At 45.0% G+C, this 22736-nt stretch overlaps 2 protein-coding genes across 7 annotated transcripts in view; both read left to right on the top strand.

The window, feature by feature from the left end:
* The window catches only part of RASA2 (RAS p21 protein activator 2), a 142699-nt gene extending 130472 nt beyond the window's left edge, over positions 1-12227 (top strand). For 3 of the 6 annotated variants that reach the window (XM_032347187.1, XM_032347169.1, XM_032347179.1), the window contains one exon: positions 666-2532. In XM_032347187.1, the coding sequence (XP_032203078.1) occupies positions 666-696 (31 nt within the window). In that variant the 3' untranslated portion in view covers positions 697-2532. Of the gene's footprint in view, positions 1-665; positions 2533-3909; positions 4003-11304 lie in introns of those variants that run through there. The other 3 variants (XM_032347160.1, XM_032347155.1, XM_032347149.1) reach the window with 2 other exon arrangements.
* Positions 12228-18751: 6524 nt separating this feature from the next.
* The window catches only part of LOC116593196, a 45863-nt gene continuing 41878 nt past the window's right edge, over positions 18752-22736 (top strand). Inside the window, exon 1 of the mRNA XM_032347132.1 lies at positions 18752-18797. The gene's annotated coding sequence lies outside the window, so the exon portion shown is untranslated. The remainder of the gene's footprint in view (positions 18798-22736) is intronic.

The raw sequence follows: 22736 nt of genomic DNA, 5'->3' as shown, positions 1-22736 counted from the left end.
CTCCATGAGAGAAAGGTTTTATCTATTTTGTTTACTGCTATATCCACAGCTCCTAAAATAGTGCCCAGCATTTAATAGGTGATCTATAAATACTTGTTGAATTAATGAAATAAGACTTTGAGAGAGATGCCTGGGTGGTTCAGTCAGTTAAGCGTCTGCCTTCAGCTCAGGTCATGATCCCAGGTTCCTGGGATTGAGTCCCACATCAGGCTCCTTGCTCATCAGGGAGACTAGTGCTCCCTCTGCCTTTGCCTGCCGCTCCCCCGGCTTGTGTGCACATACTCTCTCTCTCTGACAAATAAATAAATAAAATCTTTAAAAAAAAAAAAAAGAAAAGAAAAGACTTGACATGAGAGATTATCAAGGGAAAATTACAAATACTTAATGGATACTGTAAAATAATTTGTTACTTTTTAAAATGCTATATATTGGGGCGCCTGGGTGGCTCAGTTGTTGGGCGTGTGCCTTCGGCTCAGGTCGTGATCCCAGGGTCCTGGGATCAAGCCCTGCATCAGGCTCCCTGCTCAGCAGGAAGCCTGCTTCTCCCTCTCCCACTCCCCCTGCTTGTATTCCCTCTCTCACTGTTTCTTTCTCTATCAAATAAATAAAATCTTTAAATGTTACATATTCTAACTTTTGAAAAATTGTTTTCTTTTATTTTCTAGGGAAAATCCAATTGTAGGAAAAACATCTTAGAGTGTGACCAACTGGTTTAGAGGAACTGGAAAATACTATTTTTGTTGGAGTTTGTCAGTTCATCGTTTATTTTGTTCCTGGTATTTAAGAATGAACATTGGCTTCAGTGTCACCTATATTCACATTGTATTTAATATTTAATAATTGAAAGTAACTGTTTGGGAATCCTGCTATTGATGCATTACTAGAGAGTTTGAAACTCAAGATTCCTTCATATCTTTTATGTCAAAAGCCATGTATCTGCAGCTTCTTTTTAATAGAAAGAATCTTCCTAAAGAAGCTTTGTAACAAAAGGAGAACTCCTCCATAGCAAGAAACCATCTCTTCTTGTAACACTCCATGTTCTGTGGACTTTTCACTACCATTAGTGCCTGCTCTATACTGCCAATGTTATGTTTTACTAGAAAATCCAATCCATGACAATTCACAGCTTTCCATTTAGTTCATCTAGACCCTCCCTCTTCAAAAAGGAAAAAAAGATTTTTCCTTCCATCTGTTAGTCATGACAGATTATAGTAGGGACTTTTAAAAACTGCCAGAGCATCCTTGAAGGTTGGTAGATCCTTTTGCCTATTTAAAGATGTAAACAGAACTCAGGAGGAATCAGGGAACATGTACTGTTGTGTGCATCTTGTTTACATTTGGGATGAGTGATGGCAGATAAAATACAGTGAGACCACTAATTTTTTTTTCATTATTTTAAATATCAGGTACTCGTTTTCTTGATTTGAAAGTTCGAGTTCACATGACTTGTAAGGACATCTCTTCTGAAAAAGAAGACACAGTAGTCAGTGAAAAAAGGTGGTGGGAAAATCACTTGACTTCACCTGTTATTCCATGTTATTATAAGGGTCACCATAAGGACACCCTTCTCCTAGTGTGAGGGTGAGAGCTAACTCAAGAACAGTCACTAGGCGCACTTTAATAATCTGGGCTGCCCCAGATTATACTTTAGATACTCTGTGGTATCTAATCTTTATGATCAGTTGAATGATCAGTGTTTAAGTCTAGAAATAGTGCTTTCTTGAAAATGTTTATATTTCATTGCTGTTTTCTTATTGCCTGCTAGCCAAATGGAGTTTGGGCAAGCAACGTTTGAATCCTCTTTTCCCCTAATAATTTACTTTTATCCTAAAACCCGTAATTGTAAATAAGCAGTCGAAGCAAGTTGCCTCCTTGAAGTTAAGAGGGATACACGTTGCTTCATCAGTATTAAAAAACATGGTACTCTTATTTTGTCATTTAAAATTTAAAATATTTTCTAAATGTGGTACTTTGAACCCTGGAGTATTTACATATTTCTGTTTAAAACTGTGACTTATTAATGTAAGTCTAGCTAGTAGTGCTTTTTTTTTTTGTTTTCCTGAGCATAAGCTATATATCAGGATACACTTTGCCAATTATGTTATTGGTGAGTAATTGTTTTTAAATTATATTGTTACTAGGGAATTTTTTTAAAGACCATTGACACACAATCAAAGTTCGTAAGTGATTATAACTGAGCAATGTATTTCTCTAAATGACTTGTGAAGATGATTCTGTTTTATTTAAGAATTGGTCCTAGTCTCCATTATGGTAGGTTTATTCCTAGCCCACCTTAAAGACAAATAAAATTCATAAATTTTATGAGCTTGTGTGTTCCATAAATTACACTGATTTATAAATGTGAAAGAATTTAACAATTTAATAAATTTCTCATTGCTGAATTTCATTCAGATTGAAAGTTTCTTTTAAGAATCTGAGATGCCTACCTGAAAAGGACATGTGAGCATTGCCAAGTACCGCTTGTTATTCTTTAGTGGCTGTTTTAGTCCTCTGCTCTTTTTCAAGGCAAAATAAATATTTTTTAAGTATTTCTAATACCAAATCCCCAGTCATGATTGCTTTTAAAGATCATGGCATTGTCAAAGGGACCAAGGCTATGTGAACACATAACTCTGAATTTGAATTCACATGACACTTTTAAACAGCCTGTTTGACTGGAACTAATCAACTTAAAAGAGGTAATGTGAAATTAATTTTTTTTGAAAGTCTACTGAAATAAGAGACCGTGTCAGTAGGACCCTAAGATAACCTAGGTACTTGCTTCCAAGGGTGTCATTCCTCTGCTGTTACTTATGAGTACTTTGATCTTTGCTACCAGATCTGCTTTCTCTGCCTTTTCCACACTTGAAGAAAATACATGACAGCTCACTTCACCCTAAAAACCTGAAAACGCTTAGAAGGAGAGAAAAGATGATTTGGAGAAACTCTTTCCGTAAATGCCAGTTCTGGTTCTTAGTTTAGCCATTTCCATCAGTTGCAGTTGTGATCTGTTCCTGTTTGTTGTGGATTTTTTAAGGTTGGTTTTTAAATATTCATTTAATAAAATGATGGCAATAGCAAAGTTTTTTTACCCCCAGGAATATAATTTATCAAATTGAATGATTTTGTTTGCCAAAGAAATATGTTTATAGTGTCATGGGTAATGGTTAAATGTCAAGACTAAATTTTCCTTATTATTAAAAAAAATGATGAATGATATGGCTTTTGTTTGTTTCTGAAACCTAATTTCATTCATTTATCAGAAAGGCTCTTTCATGCCAGATTTTAGAAAACAGGTTTTTTTCCCTTTTTTTTTTTTTTTAAAGTAAAAGCACCTTTAATTTGCTCTAATGGTACATCCTGTAATGACAATGCTACAAAAAGCCTTTTTGGTGTCCTTACAGTATGCTAAAAATACAGGACTCATTCTAGAGTTAAATTACCTGTCTTGACCGATATTATCTGCTTCCATTTTTATTAACTTAGAAATTAATATGTTGCTAGTAAATATTGATTTTTACAGTGTCCAGTTTGAATATGTAAGTTATCAAAACTTAATGTAGTGAATTTGTGTAACCATGTTGTATTGTTGAGAATGTATTTTTATTTAAATTTTATTTTCTTATCAAGAGTATTATAAAAATTAAAAACTTTTGTAACTGTCGCTTGGAAATAACTCAAATAAATTACAAGAAGCCTGTCTATTCTCTGTGAGACCTTACTTTCTTACTGATTTAAGAATTCTTAAAATTATTGTACCTTGCCTGTTAGGAAGGGAATAGCAAACAAGAAGTCTTCAATAACAAAGAAGATCAAAGTCATCTGTTTTAAAAGGGCTCAGGATTCTTTTCTTGCACTTAACTTGGCTGATTTTTGATGGACTGTGGTCCTTACTCATTCATTCAACAGACTTGTTTTAAGGACCTACAGTACGAAGGGACTGTGTGGGATCCCTTCATTCCCAACAGCCATTGTGTGGGAATGTATTCCACCCCTCTCTGGGTAAGTAGTTCAGAGCTGACTTTTTCAGCCTGTGTTAGACTTTTTGAAAAACCCCATTTCTACTTTTCTCAAAAGCAGTTGACATCAGAGCTTCTGGTAACTCAGGTCCTATATTGACTCCTGTACATTACCCTGCCCGGTAGCTTGACCATCAGTGCAGTCCTTCTCGGTGTTAGAATTTGATCATGTTGTGCCATTTTGCTGAATTGTCTAGAGAAGATAAAGTAACAGCACCAAAGACCAGTTTAGTGGGTAACTTGTGCCCCCAAGGAGAGAAGCCAGAATACTTCCCTGTTAGTGCCACAGCAGCCCTCTTAGCATTTCTAAATAAACCTCCATAAAACTTAGCCCTTGTAACTCCAGAAGAGTTTAAGGTTAATAAAGAGGAAGGAATCAGGATCCTGCTTTTATCGAAATAACAGAATCCTACTCAGACTAGCTCATGTATTAGAAGAAAACTGGTCAGGGGCACCAGGGTGGCTCGGTGGGTTAAGCCTCAGTGGGTCATGGTTTCAGGATCCTGAGATTGAGCCCTGCATCGGACTTTCTGCTCAGCGGGGAGCCTGCTAACACCTCTCTCTCTCTGCCTGCCTCTCTGCCTACTTGTGATGACCTCTCTCTGTGTTAAATAAATAAATAAAATCTTTTAAAAAAGAAAACTTGTCAGAAACTTCAAAGACTTCACAGTATATTCTATAATGTAAACAAGCTAGTTCTTTAATGAGAGAGGGCGCTATACTTCGCCCTTCCAAATTGCATGATTCCAAAAGAGGAGACCCCTGAGGCCAAATAAAGTCCCTTTTTGTGTACACTAAAGTAAGAGGGCATAGCTACCACTGCTGGATTCTGATTGCTGACACTGCTACTCCCAAGTCAGTGGCCTTCAGAGAATAACCTTTCTTAGACAGACATGACATGCTTCAACCTCAATCACTGATGTTCAGAGACTTTGGCCTTGTTTCCTCTTAGGCATACTTACCTGAGATTTGGCCACTTCTGTGGCCAAAAGTTTCATTCTTCATCCATTTGACTTCTTAGCTTCGTGATACCATTTGCACCGTATTTTAAGTTTATGCCTATATTTTATGTTAGCCCAGAGGTAGTGTAACCTGTTGACAGTCCTTTGAAGATTTGTTTTGTTTTTTGCCTTGTATTTCAAGTTCTCTTTGTTTCATACTGTCAGAAGCTTTGTGTTTTCCTTGTGTCAGTCTGCTTTTTGACATGGAGTTTAGTCCTCAAATACATAAAGTTTTTGGTCATCAAGGAAGAATTCTGTTGCCTATAGTGAACAACATCGTTTTCCAAATTTAGCATATTTCTCAGCTGAGAACTGAGAAAGCCACACTGCCCATTCAAGAACCACCCATCATTTTAGATGGATTCTCAGTGCAGGATGGAGTGCTTTATCTGTGTGCATGGCAATGACTCCTCTGATAGGCCAAGAGGCCTATCAGAATCTCCCAAAGGAGACAAAGAGCTCAGGGGAGGCAAGGTATATAATTTGAAAAGGCATAGTCAATGTTATAAATTTTACACTTGAAAATACACCTCTTTTCATTATTCGAACTACTGAAAAAGCTCAACAAAATCTTACTGATACAAATGCATAGGAGACTGATTCTCACCCGGAGGCCCTTTTCAAAATGGAGCCTGAGATACTTGTGTTAATGAGGATCACTTTTTTTTTTTTTTAAGATTTTATTTATTTATTTGACAGACAGAGATCACAAGTAGGGAGAGAGAGAGGAGGAGGCAGGCTCCCTGCCAAGCAGAGAGCCCAATACGGGGCGCCATCCCAGGACCCTGGGATCATGACCTGAGCTGAAGGCAGAGGCCTTAACCCACTGAGCCACCCAGGTGCCCAGGATCACGTTTTTAAAGTTTGAGAAACACTGGAATGAGGGCTGATGTATTAAATCCCAAATCCTGAGCCTGAATCTCAGTTCTAAATTCTCCATCGAAATACGTGTCAGGAGTGAGGATACTGCCAAAATCACTGCTTTGCTGGAGCTTACAACCCACAGGGAGAAGGAGGCCTGAATATGTATAAGCTGTCAGATGGTAGTATGATGGGGCACAACAAGGACAGGAGTCAGGGAGTGCCACGCATGGGGCCCAAAGATGTGGGGTGCACTTGGAAATTAGGTCATCAAGGCAGTCCTCCACCAGGAAGGAGAGATTTGAACGAGGAGGTGAGGAAAGGAGTTCGATGGATGTGTGGAGAAAGATCCTCACAGAAGAAATAAAATGCAGGGTGTGCTCAGAGGCAGCAAGGACCTTAGTGTGGCCACAGCAAAATGTGTGAGGGGAATGGTAGGAGCCGGGTGGTAGAGGGTATTGCACAGTGAAATGACATGACCAACTGACCTTCTGTGGGTTGTTGGGACTGCCGAGTTGAGAGAGGTCTCAAGGGAGGTCTAGGAAGAAGTGGGAAAGCCAGTCAACTAATATCCTAATCCTGTGAGGGATGGCAGCGGCTGGGCCCCAGGGTGATAGCACAGAGCATATAAGGAGTGATTAGATTCTGGGTAGAACTGAAGGTATCAATAAGATTTGTTGACACAGGAACGTAGGAGAAAGGAGTCTAGAAAGATCCAGTAGCCTAAGCAACTGGTTACTGAGAAGCGAAAGACTGTAAGAGGCGGTTGGTTTGTGCTTTATCTGTGTGCATGGCAATGACTCCTAGAAAAGATTCATTTAAATTACTTTGTACCTGCATATATTGTATCTAGTTTTGTACAGTTATCATATCTTCCTCAGTAGATTGTAAATGATTCTTCCTGAGAGTGAAGAGGGGCTTATTGTGCCCCACAGCCCCTCGCTCTTAGATGAGGAGACTTAATGCACATTCCATGAATGAATGAATGACAGTGGCTAATGATGGAGGAGCAGTGACGCTGATTGGAAGTCACGACTCAGCTAGAAACTACCTTTATGATCTTGGTCGGCTAACATCTTTAGGTTTGGTTCCCCTATACATGTAAAATGTTTAAGTTTTTGTCTTCAAGAACAAGGTGTTAGGCCCTTGCACTAAGCACTCTGCTAAACACGGGAGCCCTAAGATGAAGCCTTTAGGTTGTGGTCAAGCTAGAGACTGGACCAGAGTGACCTGAGGATCGTTCTATAAGTTCCATATGCAGACAACCCCCAGGGTCCCTCCCACTCACCCCTCCCCAACAGTTTGTGTAGATAATTTAATTCCTTCAGTGGATCTTTCCTGACAGAATGTGCCTTGCTTTCCCCCAGGGTTCCAGGACTATGGACCAATTGAGCAGCATTGACAGACCCTATAGACTGTATTATAATCCTCTTCCTGTCATCCTTGGAGGAATTAATGAAGTCCCAGTCATTAATCAAGTCACTGATTTACAAATGAAACATCCTGGTGTAGGAAAAGAGCCCAGTAGCCAATTCTGCTTAAGCGTTGAATTAATTAAAGAGACCATTAGACTGAGGTGGCTCTATATCATGGCGGCCTATATAAGCAAACCAAAATCTAAGCCTATAAATGCCTCAAGGTTACAAAAGCAAACCCTAAGGACAGCAATGACAACCAGTAGGCTTTAAGCCATAAACCAGTCAATAATGTCCCTTCTTCACTTCCGCTTCTTCCCATATCTCTCCCCAGACTCCTGGTGCAGAGAGCTCCTAGCCACTTCCAGCCTGGCGTTTCTGATTGGAACTGATTTTTGCTCCGATAAACTCTTAACATTTTTCATATGCTGCAGTTTATCTTTTAGCAATTTTTAGACAAAAGGCAGCCTTCAAAGAGCAAAGCTGTACTGACTTGTGACAGTAATTTTTATTCAGATTCAAATAAGGAGCCAAAGGGACTGACAGTTGCATTTTAACGTCACAGAGGGTAGCATTTTGGCTGATCATCAGCCCTTCCAGTTACCAAAAAAGATGAGGCACAGATCCAGGCCTTTTCCCTCTGGCTGGCTTTATGTCTTACAGCAAGCCCTCCCCCTGGCCCACCCATTATTTATTAGGAAGGAGGAGGAAGTTAAAACCTGTAGCCCTTAGTAATGTTATGATCATTCTGAAATTCAACTGGCACTTTTTGGTGGTGGTGTAAAAGAAAATAGCTGGGAGCACCTGGGTGGCTCAGTTGGTTGAGCATTGGACTCTCAATCTCAGCTCAGGCCCTGATCTCAGGGTTGTGAGTCCAAATTCCGCATTGGGCTCCATGCTGGGTGTGGAGCCTACTTTAAAAAACAAAAAACAACTAAAACTAAAGTGCTAAATTTCGAAGTCCTTTGTAACAAGAAAATGAAGCAAATCATTCACTGTCACAGTTAAAGGCCCTATGGAAATTTCCATTTTAACATTTGAATTTGACATTAACATTTATTTTTCTTAAATGCTTATGGAAATAAAAAGACTTGCTCAGTTTAAGAGGGACACAGGGTTGCCTGGGTGGCTCAGTTGGTTAAGTGTCTGCCTTCAGCTCAGGTCATAATCTCAGGTTCCTGCGTTCAAGCCCCACCTCGGGAGAAGCCTACTTCTCCCACTCCCTCTGTCCTCTCCCTGGCCTTATGCGTGCACTCGCATTCTCTCTCTCTCAAATAAATAAGTAAAATCTTTAAAAAGAGGGAGTGATGGAAATGCATAAATTAAGCACTGCTTGAAAGCATTTTATCTACTATATTTGAGAAATATACAAAAACCTTTACAAACAGACCATGAAAATTCAATATGGAAGTAAGTCACATACCCAACAAGTCTTAAATAGCGGTAACTAGAAGTGCCAAGATTCAGTAAACTTTTGTTTTTTCAGCCATCCTTGCAAACGTGGGGAGGGATTCAAGTTTCCATCAAGGGGTGTTTTCTCAAACCCAGACTGAATTTTCCTGCAATTTCCTGCCGTTCCAGTTCAACCAGCCCCATGAGGTAGAGGATAGGGCAAGAGCTTGTCCTTTAGTCCCCTCTGCCCTGGAACCCTTGACTTGTCATTGTAAGGAGACAGAATGGGCTTGGGGAGGGGCCTCCCTGTGCAGGTACCCAGAAGAGCCAAAGAGAAACTCTCCTTTCTTCAGACCTGCTTCCTCTAAGAATAATCCTTTTCAGGGCATCTTCTACACTTTTTCAAATTCCCATGTCATTGGAACTTTATGAGCCAGGGGGAGAGAGTCCAGGCCACCCTTCTAGCCTCACCTGGTTCTGCCTCAGTACAAACCTTCCCTTCCAGCATATCGCTCAAACTCCATACTGCCAACTCGAGGGCCAGGTTCTGCTGCTAGACAGGAGGCTCCAAGCAGACCACAGTTCTGTAAGGGGGGGTGGGCATTGATATGCATTTTATGAGCAATCTCGCGTAATTCTTATAATGATCCTGACATGAAGGGAGAATGTGCTGCCCAGAGAGGCCAAGTGACTGTCCCACTCATCAGTCCAGCCAGTGGAAGCCAGAGCAAGGCTTAAAAGAACTTGGAAGCAGGGGCACCTGGGGGGCTTCTTAGGACAAGCGTCCAACTTTTGGTTTCAGCTCAGGTTATGGTCTCAGGGTCCTGAGATCGAGCCCCAAGTCTCCCAGAGTCTGCTCCAGATTCTTTCTCCCTCTCTGTCTCCCTCCACTCCCGCCCCTTCTCCTGCTTCCTTGCACATGCAAGCGTTTGCTCTCTCTCTCTCACTCTCTCTCTCTCTCAAATAAATAAAATCTTAAAAAAAAAAGAAAAAAGAAAAAAAAAGAACTCGAAAGTCAGCTAATGACTGGCTGAGTGGCAGTAAGCTCTAGCTGCCACCCAGAAGCAAGGAGCAGAATCACAGGACGTAGCCAGGTTCACAAACCAGTCTCCAAATGGGAGGGGCCCAGTGTGGGCATCAAGGACCAAGAAGCTGGATAGAGAAACAGGAAGTGGCAAGGATAGGCCCCTTGGGGTGGTCTGACACCAGACAATCCAGGAGTGCGCTCCTCTGAAGCCCGAAAGGGCCTAGAACTAAGGTAGGCATGGGGAGAGGACTGTGAAGGATAGCCATGGTAAGGATGGCCTGTGAGATGTCAGTGGCTGGGGCCGGGGCCAGAACCCAGAGAATCAGGTGGGCCAAGGTGGCAGCACTAGAGCCTAGAGCCCTTAGGTCAGGTGAGTGCTCCGGGAGCTGCACTGTGCCTCATTTGCTAGGCCCAGACAGTGTACTGTGCTGGAGAGCAGCCCGAGATACCCCTGCCCTCAAGCTGGGAAGCCATCTCCACCCTCATTTCCCCCACACTGCCTGCTCGGCTGCTCAGGGTGGCCACCCGGCAGGCTGCTTGCCCCCCTTCCAGGCCCAGGTCTCAGGCTGACTAGGCTCCCCCCGCATGACGCTGGTTCCTAATAGCCATTTTCTTCCAGGCCTGTGGACACTCTCTTAGGCAGCCAAGGTGGACTAAGTTCCCAGGCTCAAGCCTCAGGTTCCTTCCTCTCTCTGGCTGAGTCCTGAGGTCTGGGCTCAGACACCCTGAACTTCAGACAATCACAGAGAATCCTGGATAAATCCCTCCAGAGTCATCTCCATGGAGTGACCAAATCTGGGTACTTTCCATAAGGTTGTCAACTACAGGCAGACTCTTGACCCCTGAGATAATTCCCCTTTCTGCAGACCTGAGAACCAGCAAAGGGACCTTTCTTATACCTCCCAACTTATCCCCCCTATTTAAGCCCAAACCCCCTGGGGAGGGGTCTCTAGTCAGGTCCTGCAAGTCAGTTCCCAGCTGTGAATTAACATTTTAGGGGGTTTGGGGAGAAAGAGAAGACATTAGACTAGTGGTTCTCAAAGTGAGGGGACAGAAACCCAAATCCTGAGGCCCCGCCCTGACCGAGTCACTCACAGCTAGGAGGCGGCCGGCCCTCTGGTGTCTGGTCAGCGTGTCCTCTGGGGGATTCTGACAGTCTCTATTCAGACGGACAGCACCTGCTTCAGCCATTGGTGAGTGTGGGGGGCTGCAGGCGGCTGTTCTCCCTGACACTGCTGACAAGGGGAAACTAGCCTCCATGTCTGGGTGGAGAAGGCGATTCCTGGAAGCACCTGGTCATCTGCCGAAGCCCTTCTGACTTATCCTAGGTGTTAACATTGAGGGAAAGGCTCAGAGCCGCATCAAAGTGGCGCAGAACCATCTAAGATAAAAAATTCAAGTTCCCCAAATATTATCATTGGGAGTACTTAGGAAGGCTCTACTGTGGTGTCTTTTACACAAATATTGTGAGTCACAATAACTGTGTTTATCTTCTTTTTTCCTTCAGCAAATAAGGAAACATCTGCGGGGGTGCTGATATTTATTTATTTTTGGATGAAGCATGATGATGTTGGAAATGTTTCGTTCAGGATTCTAGAACACTGAAGCTGCCGGCAGTGCCCCGAGGAGGTAACTGGTAAATAATGGAGACCGTCCCTTTTACTCAAGGAGACCTCAGTGTGTTCTTCCTTGTTTAAAGTGACCCCGCTTCAGGCATCTGGCTTCTCAATAAAATGTGAGTTCAGGCCGGTGGGAAAGGAAAGGCAGTCCTAGTGGAGGGCGCCTGGCCTGACAATCCCAAATTAAATTGTTCTTCTGTGCCTCAGTTCCCCCCTGCTTCTCTGCCACGTGGTGAAGCTAAGAAGCCAGGTGCAGCTGCAGACTCTGCGTGTGAGCTCATTAAGCCAGGCCCTTGCTAGGGTGCTTACCGGTAGGACCATAAACCTCCTGCCTCAAAATCCTACTGATCTCCACGGCTCCTGCACTTCATGTGAAAAGAAAAGAGTTGCTTTGTATCCTGTGACAATAGAGCACGAACAGCCCTACTGAAAACCTAACCCAGAGTGTCTGACCCAACAGCATCCCCTGACTCTGTGTTCCTGAGAAAAAGGCTGGATGCAACCAACGTTTGGAGAGAATACTTATTTTTTTTAATTGGATTGGAAGAAACAAGAACATATATCCACACGCAGACTTGCAAGGAAGGCTCATTTCCACTTTACTTGTAATAGCCAAAATATGGTAACAACCCGCATGTCTGTTAACAGGTGAATGGTTAAAAAAAAAAACATGGTTTATCCAAACAATGGAGCACTCACTGCTCAGCCAGATAAAGAGATGAGCTACTAGCACACGGAACACTAGGACTGACTCTCAAAGTAACTGTTCTGCTTGAAATAAGCAGGGCAGAAAGAATATGAGCTGTGTGATTCATTTGTATAGAACTATAGGAAGAGCAGGGGCGCCTGGGTGGCTCAGTCGGTTAAGCATCTGCCTTCAGCTCAGGTCATGATCTTGGGATCCTGGGGTTGAGCCCCATATCAGGCTCCCTGCTCACTGGGGAGCCTGTTTCTCCCTCTTCCCACTGTTTATGCTGTCTCACTCTCTTTCTCTCAAATCAATAAACTCCTAAAACAAAAAAGCAAACTCATCTATAGAGGGCTGGTCATGCGTGTAGGGAGGCCCGCGGGAAGGAGCACAAGGGCACGAGAGAATGCGGGTGCGGCGATGGTTTCATGAGTGGTTTTTCACCAGTTAAAATTCATCGAGTGGTACACGTACAGATGTACAGTTTGTTGTATGACAACAATGCATCAATAAAGTTCCAAAAGAATGGGCTGGCAATTCTATTTCTTGGAGAAACTGGTCCCATTTCTGCTCGAGTCCCTACTCTTCCCAGCTGGGTTAGAAACATGTGGATTTTTGTGGTGAGCTGTTGACCCCAACAGAGAGATGAAAAGTTTTCCAGGGCAACTGGACATAAAGTGACAGGGAAAGAAGAAATGGATCTTCTTTACAGCAACGGTGATATTGGTCATAATCAACGATGAGGCTGAGTGTTTCACAAACATTACCTGATTTAGCGCTCACACAGCCTTATGAGAAGGTACTGTTGAACCCACTTCACAGAGCAGGACATGAGATCTAAGGGAGGCTGGGTAAGTCCCTAAGGTAAGGCAGGAGGTTCAGGGTTTGAATGGGTCTGTAAGACTGTCCCTGCCTGGTGCGATCAGAAGTGAATTTTATTTCATAATTTTTAAGTACTTCTCAAACTTGCTATAGTAAACATGTACTACGATTAACCAGCAGTATTTGAAAGCCTTTAAAATTATTATAGCCACTTTGTAACAATACTTTTAAAATTCTTCTCCGGTAAGAATAATTCTGTTTATTAAGCCTGTCAAGTGTCACCTGATTAATTTCTTATTTATTTTTAAAGATTTTATTTATTCATTTAACGAAGGACCTTAAACTTGAGCATGCCTCAGGATCACTTAGACAGCTTGTTAAAACAGGTCATGGGGGCCAGCCCCAGAGTTTCTGATTCTATTTATTCATTTAACCCCTATTCTGGCAGGCAGTGCTGGAGGAAAAAGAAACAGAAATTGCGGAGTTACTGGAGGCCAAGGTTAATGAACTAACAACCATTCCGACTAAGCCTGCACCTGAACCTCTATTGGAAACACTAGAAACGGGAGGGGCTTAAAGCTCCAGCTTTGGGAGCACCGGGGTGGCTCAGTTGGTTAAGCAACGGCCTTCAGCTCAGGTCATGATCCTGGAGTCCCACATCAGGCTCCCTGCTCGACAGGGAGTCTGCTTCTCCCTCTGACCCTCCCTCTTCTCCTGCTCACTCTCTCTCTTTCTCTCTCTCAAATAAATAAATAAATAAAATCTTAAAAAAAAAAAAAAAAGCTCTCCAGCTTTGGAGTGTTCTGCTAAAGGCTGCTCACCACAGATTTCTAGGAGCTCACTTGCAGTAAAAGAAAAAAATATGTTGGGTTTATGGACTTAAGAGCAGGTGCAAAAGCCCCTAGAGACTCAGGGAGCTGTAAGAGGCTTCTAACAGGATGGGCCACCTGCTGGATGACTCCTGCGGGCATGAGGGACAGGGGAGGCAGTCCTACAGTGCATGCTGTCAAGAAGAATGGAGCAGTTTGGTAATTGGACATCTAATCTTACCTGGAGGGCAGGAGCACTAGAGTCTGTGCAACTGGCAAAGGAGCAGAAGTCACTCCTTTTCATCAGAAGAGGGGGTCATTTAATCACTTTTGTGTTTGGGGAAATGACCAGGTCTGTCTTGTTCCAAACACAGGAGAGGGGAGAGGCTTGTCTCAACATTGCTGACCTGCAGTTAGGAAACCACCATCTGGCTGCCAGCAGGGCTGGTTGTCACATTTTCGGTTCAAAACCCAGAGTCGTTCTCAAAACCCCAAAGAGACTGTGTCTTTATTTCTTACCTCCAGAACCGCTGTTCTCTTCACAACAGTTACTGTGTGCTTCAGAGAGGGGTCAGCAATACAAATTCTAAATAAAACAATCCCAATAAAAAATGTAAAACTGGGGGACACCTGGGTGGCTCAGTTGGTAAAGCGGCTGCCTTCGGCTCAGGTCATGATCCCAGTGTCCTGGAATCGAGTCCCACATCAGGCTCCTTGCTCAGCAGGGAGCCTGCTTCTCCCTCTGCCTCTGCCTGCCACTCTGCCTGTACTCGCTCACTCTCTCTCTCTGACAAATAAATAAATAAAATCTTAAAAAAAAAAAGTAAAACTGGTTCACTGCCTGCTTCTTAAACTTTGGAACTGAATGTCTGCACAGTTTCCAAGGATGCGTCAGTCCAGGGATGGTTGAGTGGCTCAGCCATTTGAGCATCTGACTTTTGGTTTTGGCTCAGGTGGATCTCTGGGTCCTGGGATCGAGCTCCAAGTCAGACTCCCCATTCAGCAGGGAGTCTGCTTGTCACCCTCTCTCTGCTCCCCTCCCCCTGCTCATGCTCTCTGGCTCTCTAAAATAATCAAATCTTAAAAAAAAAAAAAAAAAAAAAAAGATGCATCACTCCAGGAGTTCACGTTTCCATAAACCTCTATTCTACTGGGGGTAATAGAAATCAGAGCAGCTTGGCATTAAATAAATCAGAGTGCTTTTCTTATGTAATGAGAACACGCAGAGGGCAGCCCAAACAGGGTCAGCTGCTCTACGACGCTCTCCGAGACCCCGACTCCTTCTATCCATCTTCTCAGCCATCCAGACTGTGATGTCTGATGATCATGTACCAGATAGCAACTTCACCTTCAGCGCAATGACTGTATTATCCCAAAAGCTTTCTGAGGGGCATCTGGGTGGCTCAGTCAGTTAAGCGTCTGCCTTCAGCTCCGGTCATGATCCCAGGGTCCTGGGATCCAGCTCCACATTGAGCTCCACTTGGGCCTCCCAGCTCGGCGGGGAACCTACTTCTCCCTCTCCCTCTGCCACTCCTCCCTGTTGTTCTCTCTTGCTCCTGCTCTGTCTCTCCTCTCGCTCGTTCACTCTCTCTCAAATAAATAAAACAAAACCTTTAAAAATAAAGAGCTTTCCGAGCAGCCTCATTTATCGGCTTCTGCTTATGGCGCCTGTCAGTGCTATGTCACATGGTCACCCCATACACAAGGAAGCCTGGGGAAGCTTCTTTTCCTCGCCTGGTTTGCCAGTGGCCATGCTGAAATCAAGTTACATCAACAAGGCAGAAGCGGAGAATGGATAGTAGGAAGACTGCCCGCAGCGTGGCCAGCTTTGCCGGAACCCAAAACACATGTTTAACCAGCCCATGTGAGTCACACCTAAAATTATAACAACAGTGAAATGAGTTCCAGGCCTGCCTCTGATTTACAAATGCTCAATGTGTGAGGAACCCAGGCTGTGCTTGTAAACTGGTGCAGATCCCACCCACTGCTCCCGTTACCCCTATAATCCTGGCTGCTGGTCCAGATTGTTACCTCCCAATGCCCATCTTCCCCTTTCTCTGTAAGTAACATTTTTAGCTGTGCACATGTCTGCCTGGAATAAAGACTCTATTTCCCATCATTTTTTGCAGCTAGATATGATCATGTCGATAAGTCTGGCCAGTGGAATCTAAGCACAAGTGCCGTGTGCAATTTTTGGGAAATGTCCTTATATGGAGAGAATGTGCACTTCTGTGTCTACTTCTCCCTCTGAAATGTAGACAAAATGGAGCTCAGAAACCATTTTGGATCATGAGGTAGAACTCACACAGAGGATGGCAAAGTAATAAAGTATTAGGAGCTTGGATTCCTTATGATCGTGAAGCTTCCCTAGCAGCCCTGGCCTGCTTATTCATGAATTTCATTTACATGAAAGGGACATGAACTTCTATATTGTTTTAACCAGGGTTAATGGGTTTCTGTTACTTGCGGCTGAACCCAATCCTCGTGTTCTACTTCCTTGAACTTTCCCACTGTGCGTAGGAAGGATTTCTCGTCTCATCCGTGGTGGTCCATCTAGTTTCTGACACTTACTCTGTCCCTGTCCTCTGGGCAATGGCATTTGTCATCATTCCCAGATCCCTAAGCATGTGTTTGAGTCCCTTTCAGTGACCTGTAAGTGTACTCTCTTGACACCCCTCTGTACTTTTTTTTTTAAGATATTTATTTATTTGAAAGAGAGACAGCAAAAAAGGGACTAGAAGCAGGGGGAGTGGGAGAGGGAAAAGCAGGCTTCATGCTGAGCCGAGTGCCTGTTATGGGGCTCTATCCCAGGGTTCTGGAATCATGACCTGAGCCAAAGCCAGCCTCTTAAGGACTGAGCCACCCAGGTGCCCACCTCCCTCTGTAGTTCTCCTTCACCGCCCCTCTCTGGTTGCATCGGAGGAACACCCATCCAGCAGAGGAGGAGGAGGAGGCTGCACAAGTAGGATTAATCCAGACTCACGGGGGCACACTGGCTAGAAAGTCATGTCTGACCAAATGCAGGATCCCTTCTTGCTCTTCCCTACCTCCTGGATTCATTTTGTGCCACAAAATTTTTTTCCATGAGAGCCGTTTGAGTTTATTTTATTTATTTATTTTTTAAGATTTTATTTATTTATTTGACAGACAGAGATCACAAGTAGGCAGAGAAGCAGGCAGAGAGAGAGAGGGAAGCAGGCTCCCTGCTGAGCAGAGAGCCCGATGCGGGGCTCGATCCCAGGACCCTGAGATCATGACCTGAGCCGAAGGCAGCGGCTTAACCCACTGAGCCACCCAGGCACCTGAGAGCCGTTTGAGTTTAAAAGACAAGCTTAGAAATACAAGTAGCCCTGGAGGAGAATGGACTATTTTCCACTTACAGTTTAATGTGAATTAATTTAATCCAATTTCTTTTTTTTTTTTAAGATTTTATTTATTCATCAGAGAGAGAGAGGGAGAGAGAGCGAGCACAGGCAGACAGAATGGCAGGCAGAGGCAGAGGGAGAAGCAGGCTCCCTGCCGAGCAAGGAGCCCGATGTGGGACTCGATCCCAGGACGCTGGGATCATGACCTGAGCCGAAGGCAGCTGCTTAACCAACTGAGCCACCCAGGCGTCCCCCAATTTCTTTTTTAATTCATTCTTCCTTCAAACATTCATGAAGAGCCTATTTTTTGTCCTTTTTAAAAGAGATTTTATTTATTTCTTTTGAGAGAGAGCACCAAAGAGGGCGCGGTTGCCAGCGGGGGGAGGGGCAGAGGGATAAGGCGAATCTCACCAAGACTACACATTGAGTGAGGAAAGGAAGCAGGGGCTCCATCCCAAGGCCCTGAGACCATGATCTGAGCTGAAATCAAGAGTGGGAGGCTTAACGGGCAGAGCCACCCAGGCGCGCAAGACTATTAATACCCTAAGAGATTGATAATTTATTACTTGACTGTGCTGGATATCATCCCACAGGGTTCTAAAATCAAGGTGTCAGCAGAGTTGGGTTCCTTTGTGGACATTTGGAGAGGACACATTTCCACACCTATTCTGCTTCTAGAGTCTTTGGGAATTCTTTGGTTAGGGTCCCCTTTCTCCATCTTTAAAGCCAACAATGTCTCTGACCACCATGGTGGGGGTGGTGAGTTTTCTGGGTTTTATGTTCCTAGACTCAAGGTATGTAACTTTAATCACATCTACAAAGTCACCTTTGCCTCAAAAAACAACACAGTCACAGGTTCCAGCGTTAGAACATGGATTTCTTTCTTTCTTTTTAAGATTTTTAAAATTTATTTGACAGAGAAAGATCACAAGTGGTCAGAGAGACAGGCAGAGGAAGAAGCAGGCTCCTTGCTGAGCAGAGATCCCGGTGCGGGGCTCCATCCCAGGACCCTGAGATCATGACATGAGCCGAAGTGGGAGGTTTAACCCACTGAGCCACCCAGGCGGCCCTAGAACATGAATTTCTTTAGGGGCCTTTATTCTGTCCCCAAATCCTTAAATTGATGAGCCCCAAAACTACTGACCACGGCCAAATTTCTTAAAATCCTTTTTCCTCCTCCACCCATTTCCAAAGCTGCAACCGCTTTTGCCTGTCCATCCTCACTCAATACTACACCGCCTACCCCCTCCCCCAGCCAAACTGCGTCCCAGGCCCTGCCCTGAGTTGCCCCCTTTATCCCGGCGCCCCCTGCCTCCCGGGCCTGGGAATGGGGGTGGGGACGCGGGAGCAGGAGCGCCCTCTGCGGGCGGGAGTGGCGCGCAGCTACCTTAGGCGACCTCTGCCCTCGTCCCCCCTGCCCCACTGATGGCCAGGCCCACGGGTCCCACACTTCTGTCTCCTCCTAGACCTCGTCCATCGCAGAGCCACTGGCTTTGACGACCTCGCCACGCGGCGAGGACCCCAGGTGCTCTCCATGCCCATGCCCGAGAGCCCGAGCCCGAGCCCACGCCCACCCTCCCGAACCCTGGAAGGGCTTTCCCGCCGCCACCCCCAATTCCCTCCTCCTCCCGCCTCCGCCTCGCCCCCTTACGCCTCCGCCTCCCCTCCGGCGGACCTCTCCAGCCCCGCCCCCGCGCCGTCGCCAAGGTGCAGGGCGCATGCGGGAGGCCGGCCGGCGAGGGACGCGGGGACGCGGGGACGCGGGGACCCGGCGCCGGAGTGAGTGCGGGCGCGGGTCGGCGACCAGGTTGCGGTGTGGGTGGCCGGCGTTCTCTCCGGAGGTACTGAATTGCTGCGGGCAGCGGCAGGTCCGGAGCTCTCTCTAGCCCCCGGGACTCGAGGCGAGCAGCAGGCCCGGGGCAAATGGGCCTCGCTTCCGTCCCGAGAAGGCAGGGCCCTCCGTCCCCTACTCTCTGCTCCGCAGCCCTCACTTCACCGTCCCCAACTCTGCGAGAATCTCAGTTAGCAGAGGATGCGGCACCTCCACTAAATGCGCATTACTGAGAGCCTGGGCCACGCGTTACTGCACCTGGAAATGACGAAGAAACGCTAGTGAGAAAATACCAAGTGAAAAGCTCGAGATTTAAGAGGGCCTTAATAGAGTACTTCCAAAATGTTATGCGTGTGGTTTGTACTCACCCAGAAGAGGCTGGTGAGAAATACTTCATATTGTGAACAGTGATGTTACATAGTACCAACCTTAACTTGGACTGCCTTAACAAAATACCATAGACTGTGACCTAAACAACAAATTCATTTCCTAACACTTCTGGAGACTGGGAAATCCAAGAGCAAGGTGCCAGGAAGCTAGGTTTGGAGACTTTTTTCTTGGCTTGGCAGTGGCAGCCATTTCAAGGGAGACAAACTGGCTCTTTAGTGTCTCCTTCGTTTTTTTCTTTTTTAAAGATTTTATTTATTTATTTGTTTAGAAAGAGTGTGGGAGTGGGGGCAGAGGGAGAGAATGTCAAGCAAACTCCAGGCTGAGCATGGAGCCCGACTTGGAGCTCTGTCTCATGACCCTGAGATCAGGACTCCAGGTGAAATGAAGAGTTGGTTGCCCAACCCACTGAGCCACCCAGGTGCCCCACTCTGTGTCTCTTCTTACAAGGGCGCTAATCCTGTGGTGGGAGACCTGCCTTCATGACCTCATCTAACCCTGCTCACCTCCCAAACACCCTATCAAACAAATACCATCACCCTGGGGGTTGGGCTTCAACATAAGAATTTAGGAGAAAGTTGAAAACATACAGTCAGTATCAGTACCTTCTAGGTGGTATGTCAGAGTGATTAAGAATGTGGACTGTGGAGCCAGGCTGCCTGAATTTGAATCCCAGCTGCTCTGGTTACCAGTGTTTGCCCTTAGGCAAATCACTTCCCTCACTAGGCCTCAGCCTCCCCACCTGAACCATCACTATGTGCCAGGCTCTGTTCCAAGTATCCACAAGGAACTAATTCCTTATTCCTCATAACAGTTCTTTTTTTTTTTAAGATTTTATTTATTTATTCAACAGAGAAAGAGATCACAAGTAGGCAGAGAGGCAGGCAGAGAGGGAGGGGGAAACCAGCTCCCTGCTGAGCAGAGAGCTGGATGTGGGGCTCCATCCTAGGACCCTGAGACCATGACCTGAGCTGAAGGCAGAGGCTTAATCACTGAGCCTCCCAGGCGCCCCCTCATAATAGTTCTTTATCATCGTCATCACCCATCAACATCCCCTTGGTACCCACGAAAAAACTTTACATTTAATTTGCATTAAATCCCCACAAATACCAAAGAGATTATAGTCCCACCATTTTTAAAGATGAAGACCGGGTTCAGGCACATGAAGTGGACTAGTCACAGTCAGTCTGCTAATAATTGATAGACACAGGATTCAAACTGGTTCTTCCTGAAACGAGGCCTCTTAATAATTCTCATAAACTTTTGTCTCTGTGAACCCCGTTCAAAGAACCAACCATTACCTTAAGTTACTGGGACCAAACCAATTCGGAGTTGCTAGCTCCTCAGTGAGTCACAGATACACCAGGTGGAGTTGTCCCACAAAGTAAACTTTATTTGCAGCAAATAATGAGATCACAGGAAATAGCTTTCAAAGCTGGATGAAAGAGAGACAGTCAGTGAGGTGGGGACGAGTTCCTTTTGTTTACAGTTGGGATGAATATTTAGATAGGGAGGCCTTGTCATCCAGTGTAGAGGCGTGCATGAGGTCCCACATGTACATTAAGGAAACACGCCTATACAGACATTGTTTGTTATGTAAATGAGGCTGAGGCCCTTCCTTGGGTGGAGATTTTAGTATTATAATGAGGTAAAGGTCATTGCCAGTCATTCCGGAGGTTACTACCCCCCATCTGAGCGGAAGTGAGTCAGCGCTTTGAGTTCAAACAGTCTGGGTAGTCTGGAAGGTGTTGTCAAGGCCCTTGCCAGTCTCCTGAGGGTGGTTTCAGGTTTCATTTGCCTGACCTACGACCCAACAATCACACTACTAGGTATTTACCCTAAAGATACAAATGTAGTCATCTGAAGGGGCATGTGCTCCCCAATGTTTATAGCAGCAATGTCCACAACAGCCAATCTATGGAAAGAGCCTAGATGTCCATCAACAGAGGAATGAATAAAGAAGATGTGGTGTGTATCTGCATGGAATATTACGGAGCCATCAAAAAACCAAAATCTTGCCATTTTCAACGTTGTGGATGGAACCAGAGGGTATTATGCTAAGTGAAATAAGTCAATCAGAGAAAGACAATTATATGATCTCTGATATCAGGAATTTGAGAGGCAGGGGTGGGGTGGGGGGTAGGGAAGGGAAAAATGAAACAAGATGGGATCTGGAGGGAGACAAACGATAAGAGGCTCTTAGTCTCAGGAAACAAACTGAGGGTTGCTGGTGGGGGTGGTGAGCGGGTAAGGATAGGGTGGTTGGATGATGGAAATTGGGGAGGGTAAGTGCTGGGGTGAGTGCTGTGAAATGTGTAAGACTCATGATTCACAGACCTGTACCCCTGAAGCAAATAATACATTATATGTTAATTTAAAAAAAAAAAAAAGTGGTACTCCGGAAAGAAGAGATCTAGCTGGTGACATTATCACATGGAGGGACCTTTCAAGGCTGCTTAATTGAAGGGACAGATCATTACTGCTGGGTGGCTTCCTGTGGCCAGGAAAATAAGAATCACTTCATAGTACTAATAAAGTTTATTGAGCACTTTTACTATGTGCCAGGCATTGTGCTAAGTGCTTTATAAATTTACCTGCCTTAATCCTGGTGACAACCATAATCCATTTTACAGATGGAGAAATCGAGGCTTCAAAACTCTTCATAGAATACCTAAGTCCAGGGCACCTGGGTGGCTCAGTGGGTTAAAGCCTCTGTGTCGTTCTCGACCCGCAAGAACGACCCGCAGACGAGGTTGAGTGGCAAACTTCTTTATTGTCAGTCTTCTACATATCTTGATCCGGGAACCCCGCTCCTCAAATTAAGCCCCTTATTATAGTATCAGTAGTTACAAATGCCCAATCACCATATCACGCGATTCACCTAAACACCAATCAGAAGGACTACTAGTCACCTTATCCATGAGCATGTGAGATGCTCGTGAGCACCTACGTGACTCCATAGGTTTCTATTGTTCTACAGATCTTGTGCCCTTCCCAAAACTACAAGTTAATCCTATACCCTCCTTGTGACTCCAGGCATTGAACGTGCGTCGTCCATGAGCGCACCCATTATCTTTGGGTTAAACATTCACAGCCCCTCCTCCTCAGGCATATCCATCTACGTGACTCCCAGCTCCTGCTGCATGGCTCCCCACACCTCTGCCTTCGGCTTAGGTCATGATCCCAGGGTCCTGGGATCGAGCCCCGCATCAGGCTCTCTGCTTGGCAGGGAGCCTGCTTCCCTTCCTCTCTCTCTGCCTGCCTCTCTGTCTACTTGTGATCTCTATCAAATAAATAAAATCTTAAAAAAAAAAAAAAAAGAATACCTAAGTCGACCCCAGTGAGTCCAGTGGTGGAGATAAGACTAAAATCCAAGTCTGTTCCCCTTTAAAGCTCACATTCTTAACCCCTGTGGATATGCTGCCTGGCAAGAATTATGTCTATAAAGAGAACTATGCCATTTAAAAATCAATATGTCCTTGGCAATATTTAGTGCACAC

This window comes from Mustela erminea, chromosome 1 (assembly GCF_009829155.1).
Source record: "Mustela erminea isolate mMusErm1 chromosome 1, mMusErm1.Pri, whole genome shotgun sequence".
In the NCBI taxonomy this organism is placed as follows: Eukaryota; Metazoa; Chordata; class Mammalia; order Carnivora; family Mustelidae; genus Mustela; species Mustela erminea.
This window is presented reverse-complemented; position numbering and strand designations above follow the sequence as displayed.